Below are 22,211 nucleotides of genomic sequence, written 5' to 3' on the forward strand. Positions count from 1 at the left end.
TAAACACTTCCATACTTCCACTGGCATGTCATCAGGATCAACTGACTTTCCACTCTTCATCCTCTTCAGGGCTTTTCTTATTTCATCCTTTCTAACCTGATCTACCTTCTTCATATTAGTTTCTGGTTCCTCGTTTCTACTTTCCCTTTCATTTTCCTCATTCAACAACTCCTCAAAGTATTCCTTCCATCTTCTCAGCACACTTTCCTCACTTGTGATCACATTCCCCTCTCTGTCCTTAATCAACCTCATCTGCTGCACATCCTTCTCAGCTTGATTTCTCTGTCTTGCCAATCTATACAACTTTTTTTCTCCTTCCTTTGTGTCCAGACTCTCGTACAACTCCTCATATGCCTTTTGTTTGGCCTTGGCCACTTCCCTCTTCACCTCCCTTGTCCTCTCTTTGTACTCCAGTCTGTTCACTTCTGTTCTGTCACTGTCCCATCTCTTCTTCTCTAATCTCTTTCTCTGCACACTCTCCTGGATCTCCTCATTCCACCACCAGGTCTCTTTGTCCTCCTTTCTCTGCCCAGAGGACATACCTAGCACCTTCCTACCTGTCTCCCTAATCACTGCAGCTGTAATCTCCCAACCATCTGGGAATTCCTCAATACTACCCAGAACTGCCCCTACTTCCTTCCTGAAGTCTTCACAACAGGTCTCTTTCCTTAGTTTCCACCACTTGATCTTCTGCTCTGTCTTCCCTCTCTTCCTTTTTGTCACCTCCATCGTCATTTTACACACTACCATGCGATGTTGTTTGGCTACACTACACTATCTGTGTGGACCTGCCTCCACTCTTGTAAGTCACCCTATGTTCCTTTTTCTTTTGGAAATATGTGTTTACCACAGCCATTTCCATTCTCTTTGCAAAATCTACCACTGCCTGTCCTTCCAAGTTTCTCTCCCTAACACCAAACCTACCTATCACTTCCTCATCTCCTCTGTTCCCTTCCCCTACATGACCATTTAATTCTGCTCCAATCACCACTCTCTCTTTCCCCAGGGGATACCCTCTATCATCCAATCCAGCTAATTCCAGAACTTCTCATTTTCTTCTAACTCACAGCCCACCTGTGGGGCACAACCACTAACAACATTTATCATCACTCCTTCTATTTCTACCTTCACACACATCAACCTGTCTGACTCTCGTTTCACCTCCATCACATTTCTTACATATTCTTCCTTTAAGATCGCCCCTACTCCATTTCTCTTCCCATCTGAACCATGATAAAACAGTAGCCCCCTAGCTTTGAGTTTGAAACATATGTTCTATAGCATTGAGAGAGAGCTGTATTTATATTTAAATGACTGGGACTGAACCTAGCATCCCATCTTCTATACAGAACTAGAGAAAGAGTCTGCAACCATGCAAAACTTTATTTCGTAATGACCCGTGTGCCAAAACCTACCCGTTAGGGGTTCAATTTGGCCCCCAAATATATTCCAAAATTGATTGTAGGCCTTTAGAATACAGGATGATAAAGTGATGCTGAGGTTCTGACCTTCCTCAATAAAGCTGTCTTTAGTTACTTTGACTTGCAGTAGATGAAATGACTTGTGGTTAAAACATTCAGAAGAAACACCTTTGTTTATTCCAATGATTAGACTGCTGTGTTAAAAACATTTGCATGTCCTGAATATTAGGTCAGGGACAGTGTCCAGTGTCTTTGTGCAACATTCAGCTCTTATACACTCCAATATGCTCCTAATGAGCTCAGTATCAGCCAGTAAATAGAAAGGAAATTAAGAGTTTCAATGAAAAACACTCTGTTGGTGACCCTATTAAACCACCATCGTGTGTATAGATGTAGCTATAGATAGTTGTACACAGTACACATAGTAACTTCACAGTGTAAATACTGTAAATATGGAATGGCACTACAAAATCCCTGTAATGCTGGTACCTCTTGTACACACTTTAGTAGTTCGCTGATTTATAGAGAATAATAAAGGGTACAGAAAGCATTCAGATAATCATATGATCATAAGTTAATTGGAGTCAGGATGTAGGAAGTGTCACTTAAAGCAGATGTTAGTAGTGCATGTGGGAGAAAAACGGATTTGAAAACTCATTCAACTGAAAGAATCTTTATTTTGATAAAGCTTTTATAGCCTATGAAATGGTTGTGTTAAACAAAAAAAGTTCAAGGGTAAAGATGTATTCGCTTGTATGAACCTGGAAAAAGAAAGAAAGATTTTAACTATATTTAGGGAGTGATCTTGTTAAGTCAGGAGGCAGACCAAAAGTAACATTCTATTTCCTGCAAATGATTGAGTGAACTATGTTAACAGCCAGTGCATTTTATCATTTTTAATCGAATACATCAGTATGAGTCAAAAACAACCAGATGATCTTTTTATATGTTCACATTTATTTGGTTTCAAGTTCTAAAATATTCTAAACATGCCTTTAAACACCAACGGATCAAATTCTTCACAGGTAGTAAATGTTACAAGGGCAGAGAAAGGACTTATTTGCTGGGCGAAAAAAACTGCAAGAAACTTTGCATTGTCTGATCACAGGTTATTGTAGAGGGCAACTTAGTTTAATTCCTATTTTCATTGAAATATTGAGTGAATTCCTCCTATGAGGTTGTACTTCACTGACCACATCTGCAGATAGTGCAAATTATATCTTAAGATCATTGTCCAATATTTAATTTCATCATATAACATTAAACCTTTTTAACAGTGGTGCAGATTTATGTTTAACATTGATTTTCTGGAGCTCCCTCCTTTTTTGTGTGTAATTTTATGTGGAATGGACGCAAGAAGCTCGAAATGGCCACTACTAAAGGAACCAAAATCAACAAATTTAAATGGTTAACTATTTGAAGTTAGAAAATGTTTTATGAAATGGCTATAACACTTAAAATATACATTCAAAATAATATAGTTGGTATATTTCTGTTGATAAAAATGTTAATATGTTACCATAAATGACTGTTTACTATGTTTCTTTTAAACTGTTGTGTACTGTACTGCATGTTGACGTTTGCAGACATAAATAGTGTGATTGTAATTTTATTTCCAACTTTGTCCCATCTGTACTATCCTTCATGTCCCCTGGAATGAAATCAGTGTAATTTGTTATTTATCCTAAATTGAAGGAATTTAAAAAGAAATGATGCAGATAATAATAATACAAAAAAAAATCAACTGGTCTCGTGCCACTGCATTAAAGTTGTGCAAACACAGATAGCCAGGAGATCTAAAACAGGAGATATCAGTTTGACCACCGTCACGTTCTCTGTTTAGCAAACAAAAATTACAACCTGTATTGTCTGAGAAAAGATATGATGGTTTCATTCCTATCAGAGTTTCCTTGAAAGTCTGGTGATGCACAACCATCACAGAGCAGAATAATAATTAAAACAATCCTTCAACTAAATTCACACTTACATTTATGGGGAGCAAATCAAGGGGTTACAAAGAATGAAAAAAATACAAAAATGTAAAAACAACTTCAACTGTCTGTATGTCAAAATAAAAGCCCTTCATACGTGAAGTAAGAATGTTTCACAGTAATGCTCAATCATGAAGCTGGCACTTTAAATGATAGTGCCATTTTACAATTCTGGGGTCAGCAATGCTTGATTAAAGGATGACATTTACTATTTTGAAAATGTTAAAGGGCAGTTTAAATTTTTATCAAACAAAGAAAATCGAAAGGAAAATCCCTACAACAGAGTTTTTGGTCAGCCAGATTCTACACAAAGTCAAAGCTGTTGCTGGCAGCATGTAATGTGAGTCAGAGAGTAAAACTGTTTATATTATATTGAACAATCGGGGAGAAATAGAAAACAGTACCTGGTTTGGAAAACAAACAGATCACTGCACAAATAAAAAACACAAAATAACAGAACATTGGTGCAATGAAACCAATAAATAAGAGAAAAAAACTGATTTAAAAGTACTTGACAAATATAGAGGTAGTTTCAGTTGAAAATTGTAAATGACTTCCCTTGTCTAATAAAAAATCTAAACAACTAAAATAAATCAGAAATAAAAAACAGACAGAATTAAAAAAATAATTAAAAAGTATTTAAATATTACATTTTCTAAGACCAGTGACAGCGTGGTTGCTGATATCTGATTTTTCCATGCTGCTATTTTGAATGAAAAAAAATCTCATTTTAGATCCTCTTCTACCGTCAGATCTCAGCAGCCTGTGATGTCCATCACATTCCTAGAGTTGCTCTGAAGTAAAGTGATTTTGTTGATGGTTATGCTGAACATATTTTAGACCATCACTTCATCACTTCTCAGAATGTCTAGGAATGTTAACATTAGTAAAATAAAAAGGTTGTTTTGCACACATGCTCCTGACATTCCACCATATCCTGGGTTTTTCTAATAAAAATTGTGTAATGACAAGCTTTGGGCATCATAACAAGATTTTTGTACCATGATGTAACATTTCTGCCATATTTTTGCTTCACAAAAACTTGAGTATGTAGATTCAAGTTAGTTTTTTTTCTTGTTTTGATTTGATTTGTACAAGGTATAAAGTACACCCAGAGATGGTAAATAGGCAGACACATACTACTGCATTATTCACCCAATGTGGTAATTCTATAAATAAAATTACTGATTATTAGGAAAATATGTTATGTTAACTCATTTGTGCCTCTGTACAAACACAACATAATTTAAAGATTTGGTCATTTTAGTCTTTGGGAAGTAATACATGAATTACATTTTCTATTACAGTGATTCTTGGGGGGGGCGGGGGTGTTTTTGTGGCCTTTCAATCACAGATGTTTGAATACCTTTATGCAGAACATCATATTCTCTACATTAGCCCTGAGAACAATGGTTATAAACATTGATAAAGAATTGTTTATTTTCAGTATTTAGTATTTTTCAGTATTAGGCACTATGAAATTATCTTGTAAAAAACAAAAATCAAACAAAAAATACAAATGTTAATGTCCTGAGTAATACTTTGGTTTGCTATCCTTTGTGGACTTGAGTACAAGAAATTAGAAGCCATAACAACAACTAAATGAAATCAATAACATTTAAAAATGAAAATTAAATCAGAAACCCATAACATTCAAAACAATCAAATTACAAAAATGTGTATACAAATGAAAAGATGAAAATAGTCAAAATAAAAACAAACAAGGAACACTGCATTGGACTTATAGCAATAAGGCTTCAGTCATACATTCTTTCTTTGTGGCTGTATGTCATGCAAATGATCTTTCTTCAGCCAAGGTGTGGGTGAGGGCAACTGCCACACCCAACCTGTTCACCCTTTTAGGCCTCCCCCTTTAATCAAAACAAATGTGTAACACCCACACTCTCCCCCGAAATAAAGTATTGAAGTTCTCTCACACAGCACAGATAACATAATTAATGTCAAACACACCCAATTGTACCTATTTGTATACAGAAATATGACTAAGTCTAAGCTGCACACAGACAGGTGGGTAACAATAATGGAAAACGCAGTGTGGTTTGAAAAAGAAAAAGCCATTTCTTAATTACTCCCCTCTATAATCAATCCAAGGTCTAAAAACTCCACTCCCATGTCTTGCCTTAACACCACATCAATGATCATTAGATAAAGGGATTGGGGGTCATCAGGGAGACTAACAAAGAAAAAAAAACACTCTGTCTAAAGGGGACCTACAATGTCCTGTTGTCTATGTCTACTAATACTACGCACATCAGCATAGTCACCGAGGGGTGCCTGAATGCAACACACAACACTCCCAAAACCATGTTTTGTTCCAGATCAGCAGGGACCTGATAAGAGGAACACACTGCATGGGGAGTGGCAAGGTCAAAGGTCAGTGCCATTGTACCTCACCATTGTGTGCTAAAAGAGACTTGTTGCATTTTATTGGCTAAAACCTCAAAGAACTAAGGATACACTATAAATGGTTAAAAAAAAATCTATTCAATGTGCATTTTTCACAGTAGGAATGAAAGCCCTAAGTAGTAGTCATGGATATTATCTAAACTTCACCTGAATTGCATAAAATATAGATTAATCATATTCATAATCATAATATAATTCATAATCCGCTAAGACTTTTGGTTGACTTGAAGGATGTGTCATATATTCATTAATTTTGAATCACATACTTTACTACCGAGGACTGAACCTAAACCAGTCTCGGGGCCATCCTGTAGGTTTCTGCTAAACTACGACTGATCTTGGGTCTGTGCAAATGTTTGATTGGCTATAGCAAGTCCTGAATCTGAGTAACCTCCTGTGATTCCTTCAACAAAATTGGTTTGACGCTGGACAAATGACCACAATCTAGCTACATATGCATTGGACAGCCACAGTTGTTCCTTGCACACATGTATAAAAGGTGGTGAGCATCTGTGTCCCAAAGAATGTAGTCTCACTTCCTCATCACGACGTGAGAGTTTAAACATTTTTGTTTTAAATTGATAGAGTCAATCGTAAAGGTTCACTTCACACGGAATAGCACTTTAACTAGTCAACAGCATTGTGCTAACACGGGCTTAACTGCAGCAACTGCAAGAGAGCCCAAGTGACAATGTGAAAAGAGACAAAAGGAAAAACAAAAAGGGAATGATGAATGTTCTGTGTGCATATACCACGTGTGCATAAGAATATGTGCAGGTTTAGGAGCATTTAGAATGAAATCCGCCAAAAACGTTTATCTGTTAGCAGAGGGTTCTCCCTCCAACAGAGATTCAATTCTTATCCTGATCCTTTATTGATAAGAATTTCTATAAAAAGGTATCAGCTCCCTACCCATCAATGGGCGTTAAAAAGCATTGCATAAGACTTTTTTTTTAAAACAAAAACAAAACAAAAACATTAAAAACAAAACACTTAACGCAACGGCAACACTAGCTACCATTACCTTTCACAGCAATAAAGCCTAACACATTCCCAGGCTATGATTGTAAAAAATACCCGTATGTTCCTTTTAAAATGACATAAATCCCACTGATCCCACCTCTGTCACCTTAACCTGTGGAATGTTAAACTGACACGACCACCTTCCATTTGCGCAGTGACTCAGAGTCTATGCAGATGAAAGCTCATTGTTGTTAACTAACATTGCATTTCAATGGGACAAACACTGTTTTAGTCATCAATTCAAGTAGCTCTTGAATTATTCAGTCTTTGATTGAGGCATCCACAGAAACTAGGGTTTTAGACTGGGCCACTCTTCATTATAGCTAAAAAAAGTACCTGAAAATACATAGGATCATAACATTTTCCTGAGGTAGTCTCACAACACTCACAAGACGTGTGGTCTGTCTGCCCCACCTGAATAAAGTAAACTTTTTTTAGGTTTAGTTCCAATAATGGCAACACTTACACATCGAGCAAATTGGATACACAGTTGTAAACTCCAAAGACCAATGCATCTATGAGCATTTGTTTTGTACATGTGCATGTGCACAGTGTAAATTAGCATACATTCAGCTCTGTCATGTAATAAATATATAAAGAAAAAGTTACAAAAACACAAACTGCTCATCACATTCACAAGAGGGTAGACCAAACCCTTAACTCTAGTCGGGATTTGGGTCGTCTAGTTTCCAGTAGAGGCGGCCACACAGGGCAGGGGACCAGTCCTGTAGCTGGTCAGGCTGGATTTGCAGGAGTGCAAGACTGCTTTAAACAGTAGAGGGAGCTGCTCCAGAGGTATATTCACAAGCTTTCCTGTGGACAAAGTGACATGGACAAAGCTTTACCGGGTTCAACACATTTGTTTGGAGTGCAGAGTAGGCTCGTTGTCACTGCAAAACTAACTGTGCACTGCCAAAAGTTGTAGGTTGTCAGGGCTAACACAATCAGTGAAAGTAAAACAACACATAGACAAAATTCAAGCCTCTTATGTTATGAATCTCAGAAAAAGACATTTGTTATGGATATGCGATAATGTCGGTCGACTGATAATTATGCCATATTGGTAAGAATCGTTGGATCAAAGATGCCTTACCTGCAATGCAGCGGATCTCAGGCAAACACATCATGATCTCGGGGAAGCGTTTGGGCTGGTGTGGGTACTTATACTCAGTGTAGTCCTGACACACATACCAGTAGCGCTTGTTCAGCTGCTCTAGCTGGGTGGAGTTGGAGCCTCTGATATCTGTATTGACATGTGTAGTAGCAGGGAGTCATGTGGGGAACATGGAATAACATGGATGCGTAATAATGGAGTTTCTGGCGCTAGTTACCTTGGTTAAGGAAGTTGATGGCTTTCATACAGGCATATTCTTCATTACTGATCTTCAGTTGGTGAAACTTGCGAAACAAATATATCAACCTCTCCATGACGTCCATCCCATCCTCACTGAAACTAAGGAAGAGTCTATAAGCCCTTGTGTTGCTATGCTTATATCTGTTCACTTGAAGTCTTTAAATTCAAAGTCAATCCCTTAATCATTCCTTTTTTATATATAACATAACACGATTTATCAAATTTATTTATTAACGAGGGGCAGTGGTAGCTTAGTGGTTTCAGGTTTGAGTCCAGCAGCTGCCAAGTTACCACTGAGGTGCTCTGAGCATGACACCATCCCCACTCACTGCTCCCCTTAAAGCTGACCACTGTTCACTTTGGTGATGGGTTAAAAGCAGAGGTCACATTTGGTTGTGTGACAAGGAGTTCACTTTACGTTCCTTAATTTCAGATATATGTCTTCATATGTCTAAAACGGGTATGGCCCATTATTTAACAATTGAGAGATAATATTTTTTTTAGGAACAAACTAAAGGTTTGGCTAATTGAACACATTCTGAGTTGTTTGTGACATCCACCTTTAGTTATATTGCGCTTACCAAAAACATAATTTCTCTTTTTTTAGTTATGACAGTTTTCATACACAAGCATACAATTGACAATTTTAAATAGACAAACTTGACAATATTGTAAGTGTAAAGACAGTGCAATGCGGTGGGGTGCACCTGCTCCGATTTACAAAGAATAGAAATTCAGGAGACATGGTATCCTGGATACCACATGCCATGCAGTGCTTAAAACTCTGTTCAGCATTGACCAACAAAAAAAATCCTCCAGTCTTTGAAGTATGCAATAATTCTTAGAACGCATAACTTCATAAGATATGGAATCTAAAATTCGAAAAATCTTTATTATTTTACATTTAAAGAATACTTGTCTGTCTAGATCTATCAAAACATTCACATCTTCCCCATTGTGCACAGTGTGTATATATATATATATATATATATCCACCTCCAATGTTATGTTACCTCCAGATACTAAACATATTGTATCTGACCAGTACATGATCACTGCATCTGTGTTTTATAGATTTAACAGACTGATTAGATTTAGACCTAACCCCCAACATTTATCCTGTTGATGCAAAATTTGGAACAGTGGAAATTATTCTGGAATGATACACTGTAGATTATGTTAAATATCCTGCATTAAAATAAACACACCTACCATGCCCACTGCAATAATAGCACTTCATTCCTACATACATTTTCTAATTTTCTGGGTTGTTCTGGGTCATCATGAAAAGGCAATAACTGCTATAATTGCCCTTGTTGCCACTTACCCATGCAACTCATCATCAGATGGTGTGTACTTGGCAGTGATGTCAGCCAGGTCGCCAAAGACCTGGGCACTGTAGATAGTTAGGCAGGACAGTAAAATGAGCTCTTGCCAGGTGGAGCTGAGGAGGCAGGTGTAGTCCTCTATGGAGAGCTCACAAAAGAATGGGAGCTTTTTGATCCAAGAGATCTGGCGGAAGAGCAGCTCATCTGCCAGGCGACACAGCAGGGCAAATAGCTCCACCTGCGTCACCTTGTAACTGAAGTGCAAAACAACAACAAAAAAAGAAATTGCATGTTGGATTTTCATTTAAGAAGCTTGATGATTTTTTTTTTTAAGATACAGAAGCAATAGTTCTCAACTGAACGGATTTCCGTATCAGTAACAGATAAACTCATCCAATGGTGAATATGTATAGAGGGGGTGTCCTGCAGTTATAATTATCTGTCTACATGAAGAAGCCTGATTTCCAGTATGTTTCAGACTCCCTGCAGTACTGTGTTTGCCCAATTTCAGACCTTTCTTGTGACAATTTCTTTCTTACACTGATGGATAAGGTTTTGTTAAACAGCTATATCTGTTTGTTAGCCTGCTGGTAGCTATAATAATACAATAATATGACTTCATATTACACAGATTTGACCTAAATCACATCGTACGAACCATGCTGGAAAAAAAAAACATATTGATTGAAGGTTTTATATTTTCTTACTCGTCCTCGATGAGCATAGGTGTAGCCAGTGGGGCCAGGTCTTCAGCAGCCACCAGTTGCATCACCAGAGGGTGGGACTGGGGATAGAGGCCACGGGGTTGCGGGGCAAGTAGGGAAGACTGGGTAGCATAGCTGAATAGGTGAGGTAACAACTGGTAGTGTGTTGACATGGAGGTATTGATGTACTGGTCCCTTAGTGCTGCTGTGTAGCCATTCATTTCCACAGAGCGGCTGTGTACACATACAGAGGTCAAAGGTTAAACATTGCAGTTGGACATTTCGAGGAATTGTGCTATTTTGCCACGTGATGTACGGTTACGTTTTGGCTTTGGTATTAATCCGTTTAGTTTGTGAACAGATTAACCATCTTAACCATCTCGTTTAACTCTGCTGCTTTCATATTCTGTGTGATGAGGAGCTGCTCAGGCAGAGCTTGACACTGGATTGTTAAATTGAGTCGCATTAGTTTTAGTGTTACATCACCACACAGCGGCCACAGTCGGTGCTACAACCATGGATGTACCTTTTTTTGAAAGAGATTATAATTTCATTTTAATTTTCATTTAAATGTCAAAAAAAATCTCGATTGCACGAATCAAATTAAATCCAACTTCTTGATCGTGTGTGTGAAAAGCACATACTTTTACATAAACGTATACTTTTGACCTTCAGTTGTTAAAAAGCTTAAAAAAATTATAGTAGCGATGAAATATATAGCTGTTGGTCTCTGAATAACTGCCGAGCTCTCTGTATGGCAGCTGAGATTACCCAGTCACACAGAATAGGACTAAAATAAATACAAAATTTGAGACAACACTTGTCCTTGATGGGAGCAAATAAACAATGTGCTGTTCTCAATAACAGAAATAGCTAGATAGTTCTTTGTGTTCCTGTTCCTTGCCACTGAGAGCTGCATGATAGGGCATTTTAGATGGATTTTTTTTTCACTATTTCAGTCACAGGGGCTTTTGGAATAAAATGGATAAGATGAACAACTCACTTGGATGACAGAGTGGAAGCAGGTGATGGTTGGTTGCCCTCTAAGACTCCATTGCTAGGGGAGCTGTGGTCACTGTCTCCGTTGTTGCCCCAGGTGTGGTCTGGAGCTTCTTCCTTAAACTCTTGCCCTGACATGATCCGTTCAATCTCCTCTTCTGTGATCTTAAAATGACGAAGAGGAAAAGCTACATGAATAATGCGTGGTACATCTTTAGAGCTACGATTTAAATATACTCCAATACTAAGTGTAATGTTAGAAACAGGCAATCTCTCACACACAGATTTCCTTTTTCCTGGAGAGTGCCAAAGACAAAAAAATAATGGAAATGTAAATTAGGACCAAACATATGGCCTGCAGAACAAAACCGGTCCCCTTGATGAATTTTAAATGTTGCTTAAACACTTCACATTACTGAAAGGAAGAAAAGAGCTCTGATAAGGTTGTAAAGAAAACAGCATATATGTAACCTTAGACATGTCTGTGTGACTTTGTTAAACACATATATACATAAAAACACTGCTGTATTTCAGTAAATGAATGCGTTTTCATTCATAAATGTCTGTACTGCCTGCAAACAGATATAGAGATTATTTACTTTAAAAAACAAACATCTATTTAAATTAAATTAAAATAAGCAGTGCATTTTAATCAAATATTACAAAATGCTGAGTGTTTGGAAAAAAAACTAAATATTTTTATGTGTCTGCAGAGTCAGTAATAATGCACCAGCAGTTTGGGTGGCAGTGCCAGATGAAATCCATCCGAAGTGATAAATTGTCCAAAAGGAAATATGCCTGACAGCGTCTAAGGGGAAGGGAAGCTGATTTGTTATTGTGTTTGTCTCTTAAGTAGGGCTGGAGCCATGTTTGGCCTTGGTTTATTTATTTTCATGACCATATATTAAATGAAACAGCGAATAGGAAAATAATAGTAAGCAGCAGTACACAGTAGTACTGTTTAAATATTAGGATCACTACTACTCATGCTCATTTCATGTCAGTAATATATTATATATATGTATATATATATATATATATATATATATATACACATATAGATAGATAGATAGATAGATAGATAGATATTGCCATAGTCAACATAATATGAGTGAAGTGGGTGAGTAGTGGGTATTAAGTACGTGGCTTACCTGCACAGGCCCAATGCTTTTGTTCCTCCCTCCTGGCATGCCATCCTCTCTAATTGCTACAGAATTCAAGTATAGCATTCAGTACACATGCAAAATGCGATTATTATCACAACATAAAACCTGAGATAAATTTAAAACAAAACAAAAAAACAATATAAACTTTGCTTTGAAATGAGTGCTTGTTAAACGAACACAGTGGTAGAAGCCGGGTCGACGTCACATTGAAAACATATGGCTGTAGGACCAGTTTTTACATCTTACGTCCACTAGGGGGCAGCCCACACAAGTTTAAGATCATGGCTTACTTCCGTGTACATTACTACTAACTAACTGGTAATTATCTATTAAGTATTAAGTCAGCCAAATAGTCTAAATAACTGTCCTAGATTAAAAAAAAATAACTCAGATAATTTGACTGATTCCTTTCACTTTGTGACTATGTCTTGTGCTAAAAGGATTCAAGGCATTAAAGACACCAACATCGCGGTATGCAACAAAACAATAGCATAGTACTTTTGAATGTACTCAGTATTTAACTTTCTATATGCTTCAACATTTGAAGTGAGCTCTGAGGTGTGGTTGTTTTCAATGAAATAGACTTAGTCTCAATGTCAAGTGCACACGTTACCTTTGCGGTTCATCCCCATTTGCAGACACTTGAGCAAGCGGCAATACTGGCAGCGGTTTCTCTGCTTGCGTGACATTTCACAGTTTTTGTCACGGCTGCAGCGGTACACACGTTTGTTACAGATGCTGCGTTTGAAGAAGCCCTTGCAGCCCTCGCATGAAATGATGCCATAGTGCAGTCCTGTGGCTCGATCTCCACAGATAAGGCAGGTACGCTGGTCAGCTGTATCATCTGCACAAAGGCAAAAAGGAGAGTAAATCAACATTAAGCACAGAAAAAGCAAATATTTTATACCATACAGACCCGATCAACTGTAGACAAAACACAAGAACAAACAAAGCAATCCATTGCAGAGCTTAGGTGTGTCAAATTTGTCCCATTTTAAAATTAAAAACACAGTGGATTACTATTTGCTGAACAAAATACAATACTGCTAGGTTTACCTGCCAGTTCGTTTTTGGCTGTAGCTTTAGTGAACATTCCCTGCTTCAACTGCAGTTTGCTGTTTCTTTCTTGACTTATATTGTACCTCCTTTCTTCCTTTATTCTAAATTCTCTCTTCTTAGACATTATGGGATTAAATGTTAATTTTAAACTTACCAGGATGTGAAGAAGATCAGAGATGTAGTTAATAGTAAAAACATACGTTTGATTAGAACTGCATATGCACACACCGACCACTGCATTTAACCAATCCAGAAAACTGTGATACAGACTCTATATTAGAGTAGACAAAGAGAAGACAGCCATAATCATCTTTAGCACCAGTGACGACATAAAATGACATTGCAGGCCCAAATTTGGCCCACAGTCCATGAGTTTGATTCAAGGGACATAGAGTATATTTACATATATGTTCAAGTTCAACTTAGGTCTGATGTTCAATTTGTTTATGTTTTTTTATCTATATTTTTTACCTTTATGGTCACATGAAGATACACTGAACAATGCATCATTCTATACACACACACACACACACACACACACACACACTTTTTTTAACCTAACAACATCTGCAAGCCAACATTTATGTTATCTGCATGTGCATTGTGGATATACTGTATGTCATCCACATTTACATCATTTGCCTCATCAGTTTAACTATTTTTAAACAGAAAAACGCAAATGTATTTGTGTTTGTGTTTCACCAAAATACTTTAATACTTCAGGACACTCCCACATAGCTGTTGGAAGAAGTAACATTACACTAGGTAAGCATTTTAAAAATAAATTAATAATGGAATTTATATTTGCCAAATCATAACTATACACATCAGATATTGATATGTTAATTGAATTGAATAGCAATTATACAAATATATTTGGAGGATCGGTCACGTAACAAGGGTGGATTTTTGCAAGAAAGACACCAGAGCAGAAGTACATGAAAAAAGACATGTCTTGTCACGTATTGATTTAGCAGAGATGCTATGCTATATTCCCTGGCTGTGATCAGAGACTAAAACGAGACCAGGGAAGTGAATCTGCATGTCAGCTCTACCAGAGTGAAAGCCTGTGTACAGGAGGAACTCTACTCCTCCTGTACTGTAGGGGTTACACTTGAATGGATATACTGAATTGTTAATGGTTAGCTTACTGAGGCTAAAGTGCTTTAAAGCTGCTGACAATGGAATTTAACTAAAGTGTTTAAAGTGAAGTTTATCCAAATCAAATCTCTTACAGTGGTCTCTGGTTGTGTTTCTGTCTACTCTTTCCTTGAAGTCCTCAAGGAAGAGTTGCAGTTGACTTGGTGGGTGTGACAGTAGGGTAAACATAAAGCAGTTACATTGTATTTGTTTTAAACCCAGTTATTGAATATATCAAAACAATAAATTTCACTGGGATCATTTTGTTATATCAAGGTCTTAGCATAATCTATACAGTTTGGAAACAAAATGACAAGTTACACGAATATAAAGGAACTCCACCTCTGGGTAGGGGGTCTACAGCTGACTGTTGCTCTGTTTTTATCTTATCTCGTTTTCTTGAGCACGATTTTTCATGTGTTTAAACAGTTATGTTGTTCCTCTTCCTCTCAGCTATCCATCTGTGTCTGTTTGGTTGTAACAACGGAAAACCAGAAAAACAGAAAAAGGGAGATGAGGGGTGAAGTGTGCCTGTGGCAAAACAGCAGCACAGCTGAGCAGTGGCACTTAAACTCAGCCAAATGGTTGGCCTGTTTGAAACTAAAGTGTTGATACCATTACAGTGGTTCTTATTTAATGCATATTAAAAAATAAATAAAATGAATGAAAATTAAATTAAATTATGTTTGAACAACACACTTCCTCCTATTGAACATTTATCAATACAACTGGTAGAAAACCTTCGCTGTGGAACTCGGTTTATGGCCTTTCGTTGTCGCGTCACCATCCCCCAACAAGACTTTCAAGACTTACTCATACATTTATTGAGAAAGTCTTGTTCCATCATTTACAGTGGTAAAAACAAATGTTGCAAAGGAACGAATGCAACGCCGCGCAGTGCTATACGTGGAAGATGATTTTATTTACATTTGGTTTTTGTACTCCATACATTGGATTGTTACATTCACTTTCTTTGGTTTGTGTTGTGTTTTTGGGAACCTTTTGACCTTCATTATAGCTCCCAGGTGTAAATCAGATTCTTCTGATGTTTTTAGGCCCAAAATATGATGTTCCCACTGTGTTAGCGTAAAACCAGGAAACCTGGAAAAGGCCCTCACAGACTCACTCTCTCTCACTTCCTCACTCTGTATACCCCCTCACACATTAGAGTCACACCTCAAGAGAAAGATACAAAAACTAGTGTCAGGAGTTTTCAGAACCTCATGGCACAGAAATGTGAGTTCTGCAGTATTTTTATTTTGGGAGGCGGGGGCAGTGACGCTTCATCCCTGCACTCTCTGACGCTGGTGTGAATCGCTCGAACTTTTGTTTCAACTGCGGTGCGGCATTCTTATGCTGTTCATCTGACACATTAAAACAAGAAACACAACCAAATAACTTTGTTAGCATTAATAACATACTGTAGCTTAGTGTTTAGAGGTGTGGCTGGGGGGGGTGGAGACAAAGGGAGAGAGAAGAGGGGAACTAAAAGTAGTGTAAGTCTTCCATAACTTAATGTTACACTCCGGGAAATTTTAATAATTTGTACTTGGTTCATTTGGGTGAAACAAGACACATTGTGTAAAGATGGGATACCAGGCTTAAAGCACCAATGCAGTATGCATATGTACTGTAGTATATGTTGGTATACAGTGGGGGGAAAAACCCTCATGTATGATATTGACATTGTCTTTTTCAACAGCTCTGACCCACCATGATAGATCAAAGTCTTCTCATTGTACCATTTGTTAAACCATGTGCTCATTCGAGACGACAATCTAACAATGCACTGTGACGGCTGCTGCATGTCAAAGGCCTCGACATCCTTTACCACAGAAAACACACAAAGGCCATAAGTTGCCTTCACTTATTTGTCAAACCTATCACCCTGGTCTTTCAAGTGCATGGCCAGCAGATTGTTTCACACAGTGACACATTTCAGTGTCATGTCCTCTGACTTGACAGTCAATCAATCAACAATGCTTATAAATACATATTTATTTTATGCTGCTTATCTGTACAATTTTATTATTCGGGGCTTATCTATCTATCAATCCAATAAAATACAATAACAGTGCCTTTTATCACAACAGGATTTTATCAAAATGACTGTGAATGCCACTATAACAATAGCTGCAGAGGTAAGTCGATGTGAGCTCATCAATCGCCTTCACACCAGCTTTAGGATTTTGAATCTACAGTTAGTTCACATTTTAGGTTCCAAAGAGCAAAGCCAGCTCTGCAGTTCACTCAGCCTAGCTGCCATATCGACAAATAATCTGCACGTACTACAAATGCTTTTCTCAATAAAGGAGTCGGACGAGTAACATAACACAATATTTTTGAAAAAACAGCGGAACAAGAGAGAAGGTGAAAGGCTGTATTTTTCACATGCTAGGCTAAAGCTAAGATTTAAATCAGTTATTTATATCAGATAAATACTTTAAAACTATACTATTAAAATATATTTATCCAGTGAGATAACAGCCGCAGTAGACAAATACAGTTTGGAAGTATGTACATAATACATACATATAAGAGTTTTTTGGGTTTTTTTTAGAGTGCAATAGCACACAGCAGTGGAACAGGTAGGGACAACTAACAGGGACAGGAGGAGCCGAGACAAAACACGCCCTGGATGTTTATGGATTTCAGTTCACTTTGGCAGTTGGACAAATTAATTAAATTAATTGGACGCATTAATGCAGCTGAGATAAAAAATGAACCTGTACACCTGCACAGTGATTAATTGCTAGTTTAAGGTGTGTAAAAACAGTTACAAATGTGTGACTAAAGGGGTGTGCCAGCAGAGAACCACTGTGTTGACGAAGGTTCTTGTCTGTATAAGCACACACTGGTCTGTCTCTGTGTATGGTATCATAGTAGTATACACAATATATATTAGCCTTATTCAGATGCAGCTGTTACATCCATGTGCTTGGGTGCTTTGTTTAAAAAATATTTCTGTAGCTGAATGTGGGTTGAAGCAATTCTGTTTCTTTTCTTTATGTATTGCAGAAAAAAACCACATTGTTGCATAAGAGATGAGCTTTACAGATGGGATGGAAAAGATAGCAGTGCATTATCTTGAACTCCACCCTCTCTTTCTTTCTTTCCTTGTCTTGCTTAAAGGAAACTGTCATGCCCCTTCAACACACACACACACTTGAACACATCCACCCCCCGCAAACCCATTAAAGGCTGCATTGTTTCTTGGGGTCAGCCTAAGTTTCATTCCTTTAACATGAACCAGGAAGTGCAACCATTAGAAGCTGTACTCATTTTTAAAAATAAAGAAATATATAAAATGCTGAAGTCACACATACAAATGGAGCTGCGATCATAGCTGGACTTGACTTTGTAACTGGACTGTTATTCTCACTACATCACACATATAGGAAAGGAGCTGATTTATGAACCTAAAGTATTCCCCAATTAATGACAATAGGCATTTGTGAGTCTGAATTCACCTTCTTGGTACTTCAGTTGGTAGGTGCTGAGAATGTGAACTAGCATCCCTAAAGTTGCTAAATTTTGTGCAATTGCCCTTAAAGGTCCTTCTCCTCTTTCAACATATCATACAATGCAGTAATCATACTAACCTGAGTTTTTGTGGTGTTATTGGAATAAGACAATTGGGGCTCATGCAGCTCCTCACCAAGATGGTGGCCATGGTGCTATGCTAACACTTCTTAAATTACTTTGGGTCAAACCTTGGGCAGGGAATTGTGGGTGATTTGTAGTGTTCTGTTCTGTTTTTTTTTTTTTGTTTTTGTTTTTTTTTTTTGTATTGCTTATAAATTAAATTTGGTTGCATGTACTGACAATTTCCAGATTTAGTCTCACAAAAATGTGTTCAATTGACCAAATGACGAGACCTACGGAGCACACTGGCCGTACTGTTGGTGGGGCTAGTGAAACAGGCTTTCTGTTCCAGTTGTCCTTTACACTTACACCAGGCTGAAACAGAGAGTGGGGGATGCAGCAATGTGCTGTACTTTTCCACTGCTGGAACCTAGCCTCTCTGTCACCCATCCCCCAACCCTGACCACCCCCTCTCTTTACTCACTTGCTATCTCTCCTCCTAATATCATTTACTCTCTGAAACTTATCTGTTCTACGTGGGGGTGATGAAGAGTAGGAAGTTTCCTCCCCCTCCCCCTTTTACTATAGCTGGTAAGCACAAAGCATTTAAAGGGGGAAGACCCTATGGGTTTCAGACCCATGCATTCCCAGCAAGAAGCATGCACTGTGATGCTAATCTCAGAGTTAAGCGCAGGCAGTTGCAGATCCCTGAGACAAAGGTGACCTGTTGCTGTCTTGATAATATACGCCCTGGTTTAGGGCTTAAATCATTAGCATTGAGTAAAGCCCCACAAAAAAGGCTACATATTAATGTAGTGCTACCACTGGCAGTACTACTTACTCAAATAATGTGGGGGGAGACATGTATTACTTCAGTGAGTCAGCGTTAGTATCCAAAAAAACAAATTACATTTTATTCAAATTACTGTAAGTTCTTCATTAAATCTGCTTACATTTTAATTGTTGCAACATACATAATCATGTACAACATAAAACACTAGAAATACTTAACAAATATATGATCAATTATAAAGTCTTCCTTTAGAAGGAAGACACTTCCTTGTATTTTAATGTACATTTAAAGGTTCTTTATCAGCCAATAAATAGTTGATTAATTCTGTATTATTATGCATATACGTTCCTTACTTTTTTAAATATTAACTGTTAAATTTGGCTGTTTCTTTGATTAATACACAACCACATTTTAAGGAATTTCCAGTTTTGGAAGCTTAAGAAAAGACAATTGATTTTTCTACATTTTTGAGAAAATAGTATAAAAGTAAATGCAGTCCCTGCCATTTCAGTATTTAACACTAATATACATATATATATAATGTTCCTGTGTTACATTGTAATATAATTTTATTAATATTTGATCACAAACAGTGTTAACATGGTTTGTTGTTATTTTGGTTTTCACTATCGTCTGATCACATACTTTACTTGCTTGGCAGATCTTTTTTTTCTTCGTTTTTTCTGTAATCCCGTTCTTTTTCAGATCACATTAGTAACTCGATTAAAAATAATAAATAATCAATAAAAACAAACACAAATACAATAGTAAAATATGGTGACAACCCTAACGGAAAACATTTACAAATATAGTGATGCATAAATTACCATAACTTAATGATAAATTTAAGGTACTGTATGTCAGTGATCTAGACAAGCTGAAGAGTCACTCAGATATTAACCTTGAAATAAAATTTGTATTTTTTAATATTATTATTACTTCGATCCCAAATGTAACATTCCTAGTCAAGTCTTTAGGAAAAAGCTACTCTTAGTGTAAAGGCAGAAAGTACATTTGCAAGGCATCAGATAAGTCCCATGGTGCATTGTGTTTGAGTATGTGGACGACTGTGCCGGGGGAGGGGTGTGATGGCCATTTAAAATAACACAGCCTTGAATATAAGAGATCAGCAACATGGTTGACTTGGCAATTCCTTTAACAAAACAAACTAGACCAATGTTTTTCGCCCTGTGTGAAAGAGAGAGAGGCCATGTGCACTGGTGTAAACGTTCTTGTTTTAGATATTAATAGGCAGGGATTAGATAATAGCATAAACCCTTGACTTCCCCCACTGTTCTTATTGATTTTTACACAGCTTCTGCCCTCTTTCTCTACATCCAAGGGACAAGCCCTTGCCTATGGTTGCTATGGTTTTCTGTTAGACACTAAAATAATCCAGTTATAACAATTGAATTCGAACATAGCACACTGAGCTACGTGAGGAGATGCCACGGTGGAAAGCAAATAAATATTTTTTCTGTCCCTAGACTGGATACAACTAGAAAATAGGATCACTGCTACTGATTGAGGAACAGAGTGAGATAAACACGTGTTATCACAGAGCACACATAAATGACAGAACAGTCCAGAGAACCGTTTGAGTGATTCTCTTTGGCTTAGACATGTGGAATATATCTTTAGAGTGAGAAAGGATCACATTCCAAATTCTTGCAATGTCCGTGGAAGGAGGGGGAGAGAGGGAGAGCGAGAGAGAGAGAGAGAGAGAGAGTGGGTGTCCCCGGTGGAATTTAGAATTAAAAATGGCAGGAAAGGTTATTTTACAGTAGCACTTGGGATAATTCATTCAAGTGAAAAGCGAGATGAGCTAAAAGCAGTTTCGGGGAGCACACTGCCAACTCAGGTCAAGGAAACATCAACTACATCTGTAAAGTGCCCATTAATATTCAAAAAAGAAAAAAAAGGTTAAAGTGTTGCATCAAAAGAAAGAAACAGAAACTTTCAACAAAAAGAGCCTGAAGCATCACATAAATTTTGATGGCCTGCACCAATACGCAAGAAATTCAGGCACAGTCTCAAAAGTCACAATCACATACAGATATAAACTACCACATATGGAAAAAGCAACAAAGCTGGAGGTGTCCGTTACAAAAGGCTGCTGCAAAATTATTACTTTAATTATAACATTAGCTGGTCACACTCCACAGGACCAACATGTAAAATAAAACCTAAAACCTTTAGCTAATACAATCTAGACAGCAGAATATCTGGGACTAAAACCAGAAATAAAATATTAGATAAAAACAGTGATGTGTAAGATTTATTTGCTTTACATTTATAGTTAAGCTTTGCAATAAAAGCTACTGTAAATTAGCCACTGAGCGTTCACTAATATACTCTTTTGTGGTCATTCTAATGGTTTTATACAGATACACTGAAATTAAACAGTAAGGACTACAATAATTCTCAAAAGACAATAAATAGATAATGACTCCTAGTCTCAGTAGATCAAGCCCATTGTTCATTTCATGGCTTACTAAAAAAAACCAGCACCTGATCTACAACTGTATTTTTACTGTACATATCAATATGCTGAAAACAACAGATGGAAACAAAGGAATAGCTTCATTCATTCTTTTTTTTCTTCTTACCTTCCCATGTATCCATTTCATGCTTCTTCCAGAATACCTCGGCTCAATTCAAGCTTTAATTGTGTTAAGGAAAGGCCACCAGGCCCACTTGCTCATGGCTGCTTCTCCTTCACTGCCTACAAGCCTCTTCGGCAGATTATTCTTCTCTGACCACAAGCAAAGCCCCACAACACCAGTGGCCACATTACTGCCTAGTCACATGACCGCCAGAGTTCAACCCCCCCAGGTCACAGCTTGGTTTGTGGTCCAATGACAGCCAGGGGTTATCTGAGTGTAACTGATAGACCTATTTTTGTGCCGCATGACAATACCATGTAACCAACCACCAATCCTTTTCTCGCTCCCCATCACATTCTTTTGGTACTTTTACAAAATGAGTAAAGTGCACGTCTTAGTATAAACACAGGTTCAAGCTGACAAAACAAACAGACAGTAACTAATTGAAGCACTGAGTGAGGGAAAACTGAGGACAGCGCTTGGGTTACACAGCTGCCTTAGTTACAAGGAGAAAGTCTTGATGAATATGACCAAACGTTTTTACAAATTTTTAATAATGTTTCCAGTTAAATAATCTACATTTATAATAATATTGTTATATTTTTAAAAATTCCA

At 37.5% G+C, this 22,211-nt stretch overlaps 1 protein-coding gene across 2 annotated transcripts; it reads right to left on the reverse strand.

The window, feature by feature from the left end:
• Positions 1-2,025: 2,025 nt before the first annotated feature.
• nr6a1a (nuclear receptor subfamily 6, group A, member 1a) lies at positions 2,026-21,809 on the reverse strand. Of its 2 annotated transcripts, none has more exons than XM_008336087.3 (9): positions 13,470-13,705; positions 13,027-13,257; positions 12,399-12,454; positions 11,252-11,412; positions 10,252-10,482; positions 9,544-9,798; positions 8,194-8,315; positions 7,956-8,105; positions 2,026-7,675 (listed from the first exon to the last, which is right to left on the reverse strand). In XM_008336087.3, the coding sequence occupies exons 1-9, from the start codon at positions 13,594-13,596 to the stop codon at positions 7,545-7,547; spliced, it is 1,464 nt and encodes a 487-aa protein (XP_008334309.3). In that variant the 5' UTR covers positions 13,597-13,705; the 3' UTR covers positions 2,026-7,544. The 2 variants fall into 2 exon arrangements, with proteins under 2 accessions (XP_008334309.3, XP_016886129.1); XM_017030640.2 differs by lacking the exon at positions 13,470-13,705 and adding an exon at positions 21,600-21,809 and having other exon boundaries at positions 7,545-7,675.
• Positions 21,810-22,211: the final 402 nt, after the last annotated feature.

This window comes from Cynoglossus semilaevis, chromosome Z, assembly GCF_000523025.1.
Source record: "Cynoglossus semilaevis isolate Cse_v1.0 chromosome Z, Cse_v1.0, whole genome shotgun sequence".
Lineage (NCBI taxonomy): Eukaryota > Metazoa > Chordata > Actinopteri > Pleuronectiformes > Cynoglossidae > Cynoglossus > Cynoglossus semilaevis.

What these genes read in the sequence shown, in the direction of transcription:
- nr6a1a (XM_008336087.3), bottom strand. Translation starts at nt 13,596, where the DNA reads ATGTCTAAGAAGAGAGAATTTAGAATAAAGGAAGAAAGGAGGTACAAT. An exon ending in AAAGCATTGGGCCTGTGCAG is followed by an intron (nt 11,413 to 12,398) that starts GTAAGCCACGTA and finishes CGTCATTTTAAG; the next exon opens with ATCACAGAAGAGGAGATTGA. An exon ending in TGAGATCCGCTGCATTGCAG is followed by an intron (nt 7,676 to 7,955) that starts GTAAGGCATCTT and finishes CTTTGTCCACAG; the next exon opens with GAAAGCTTGTGAATATACCT.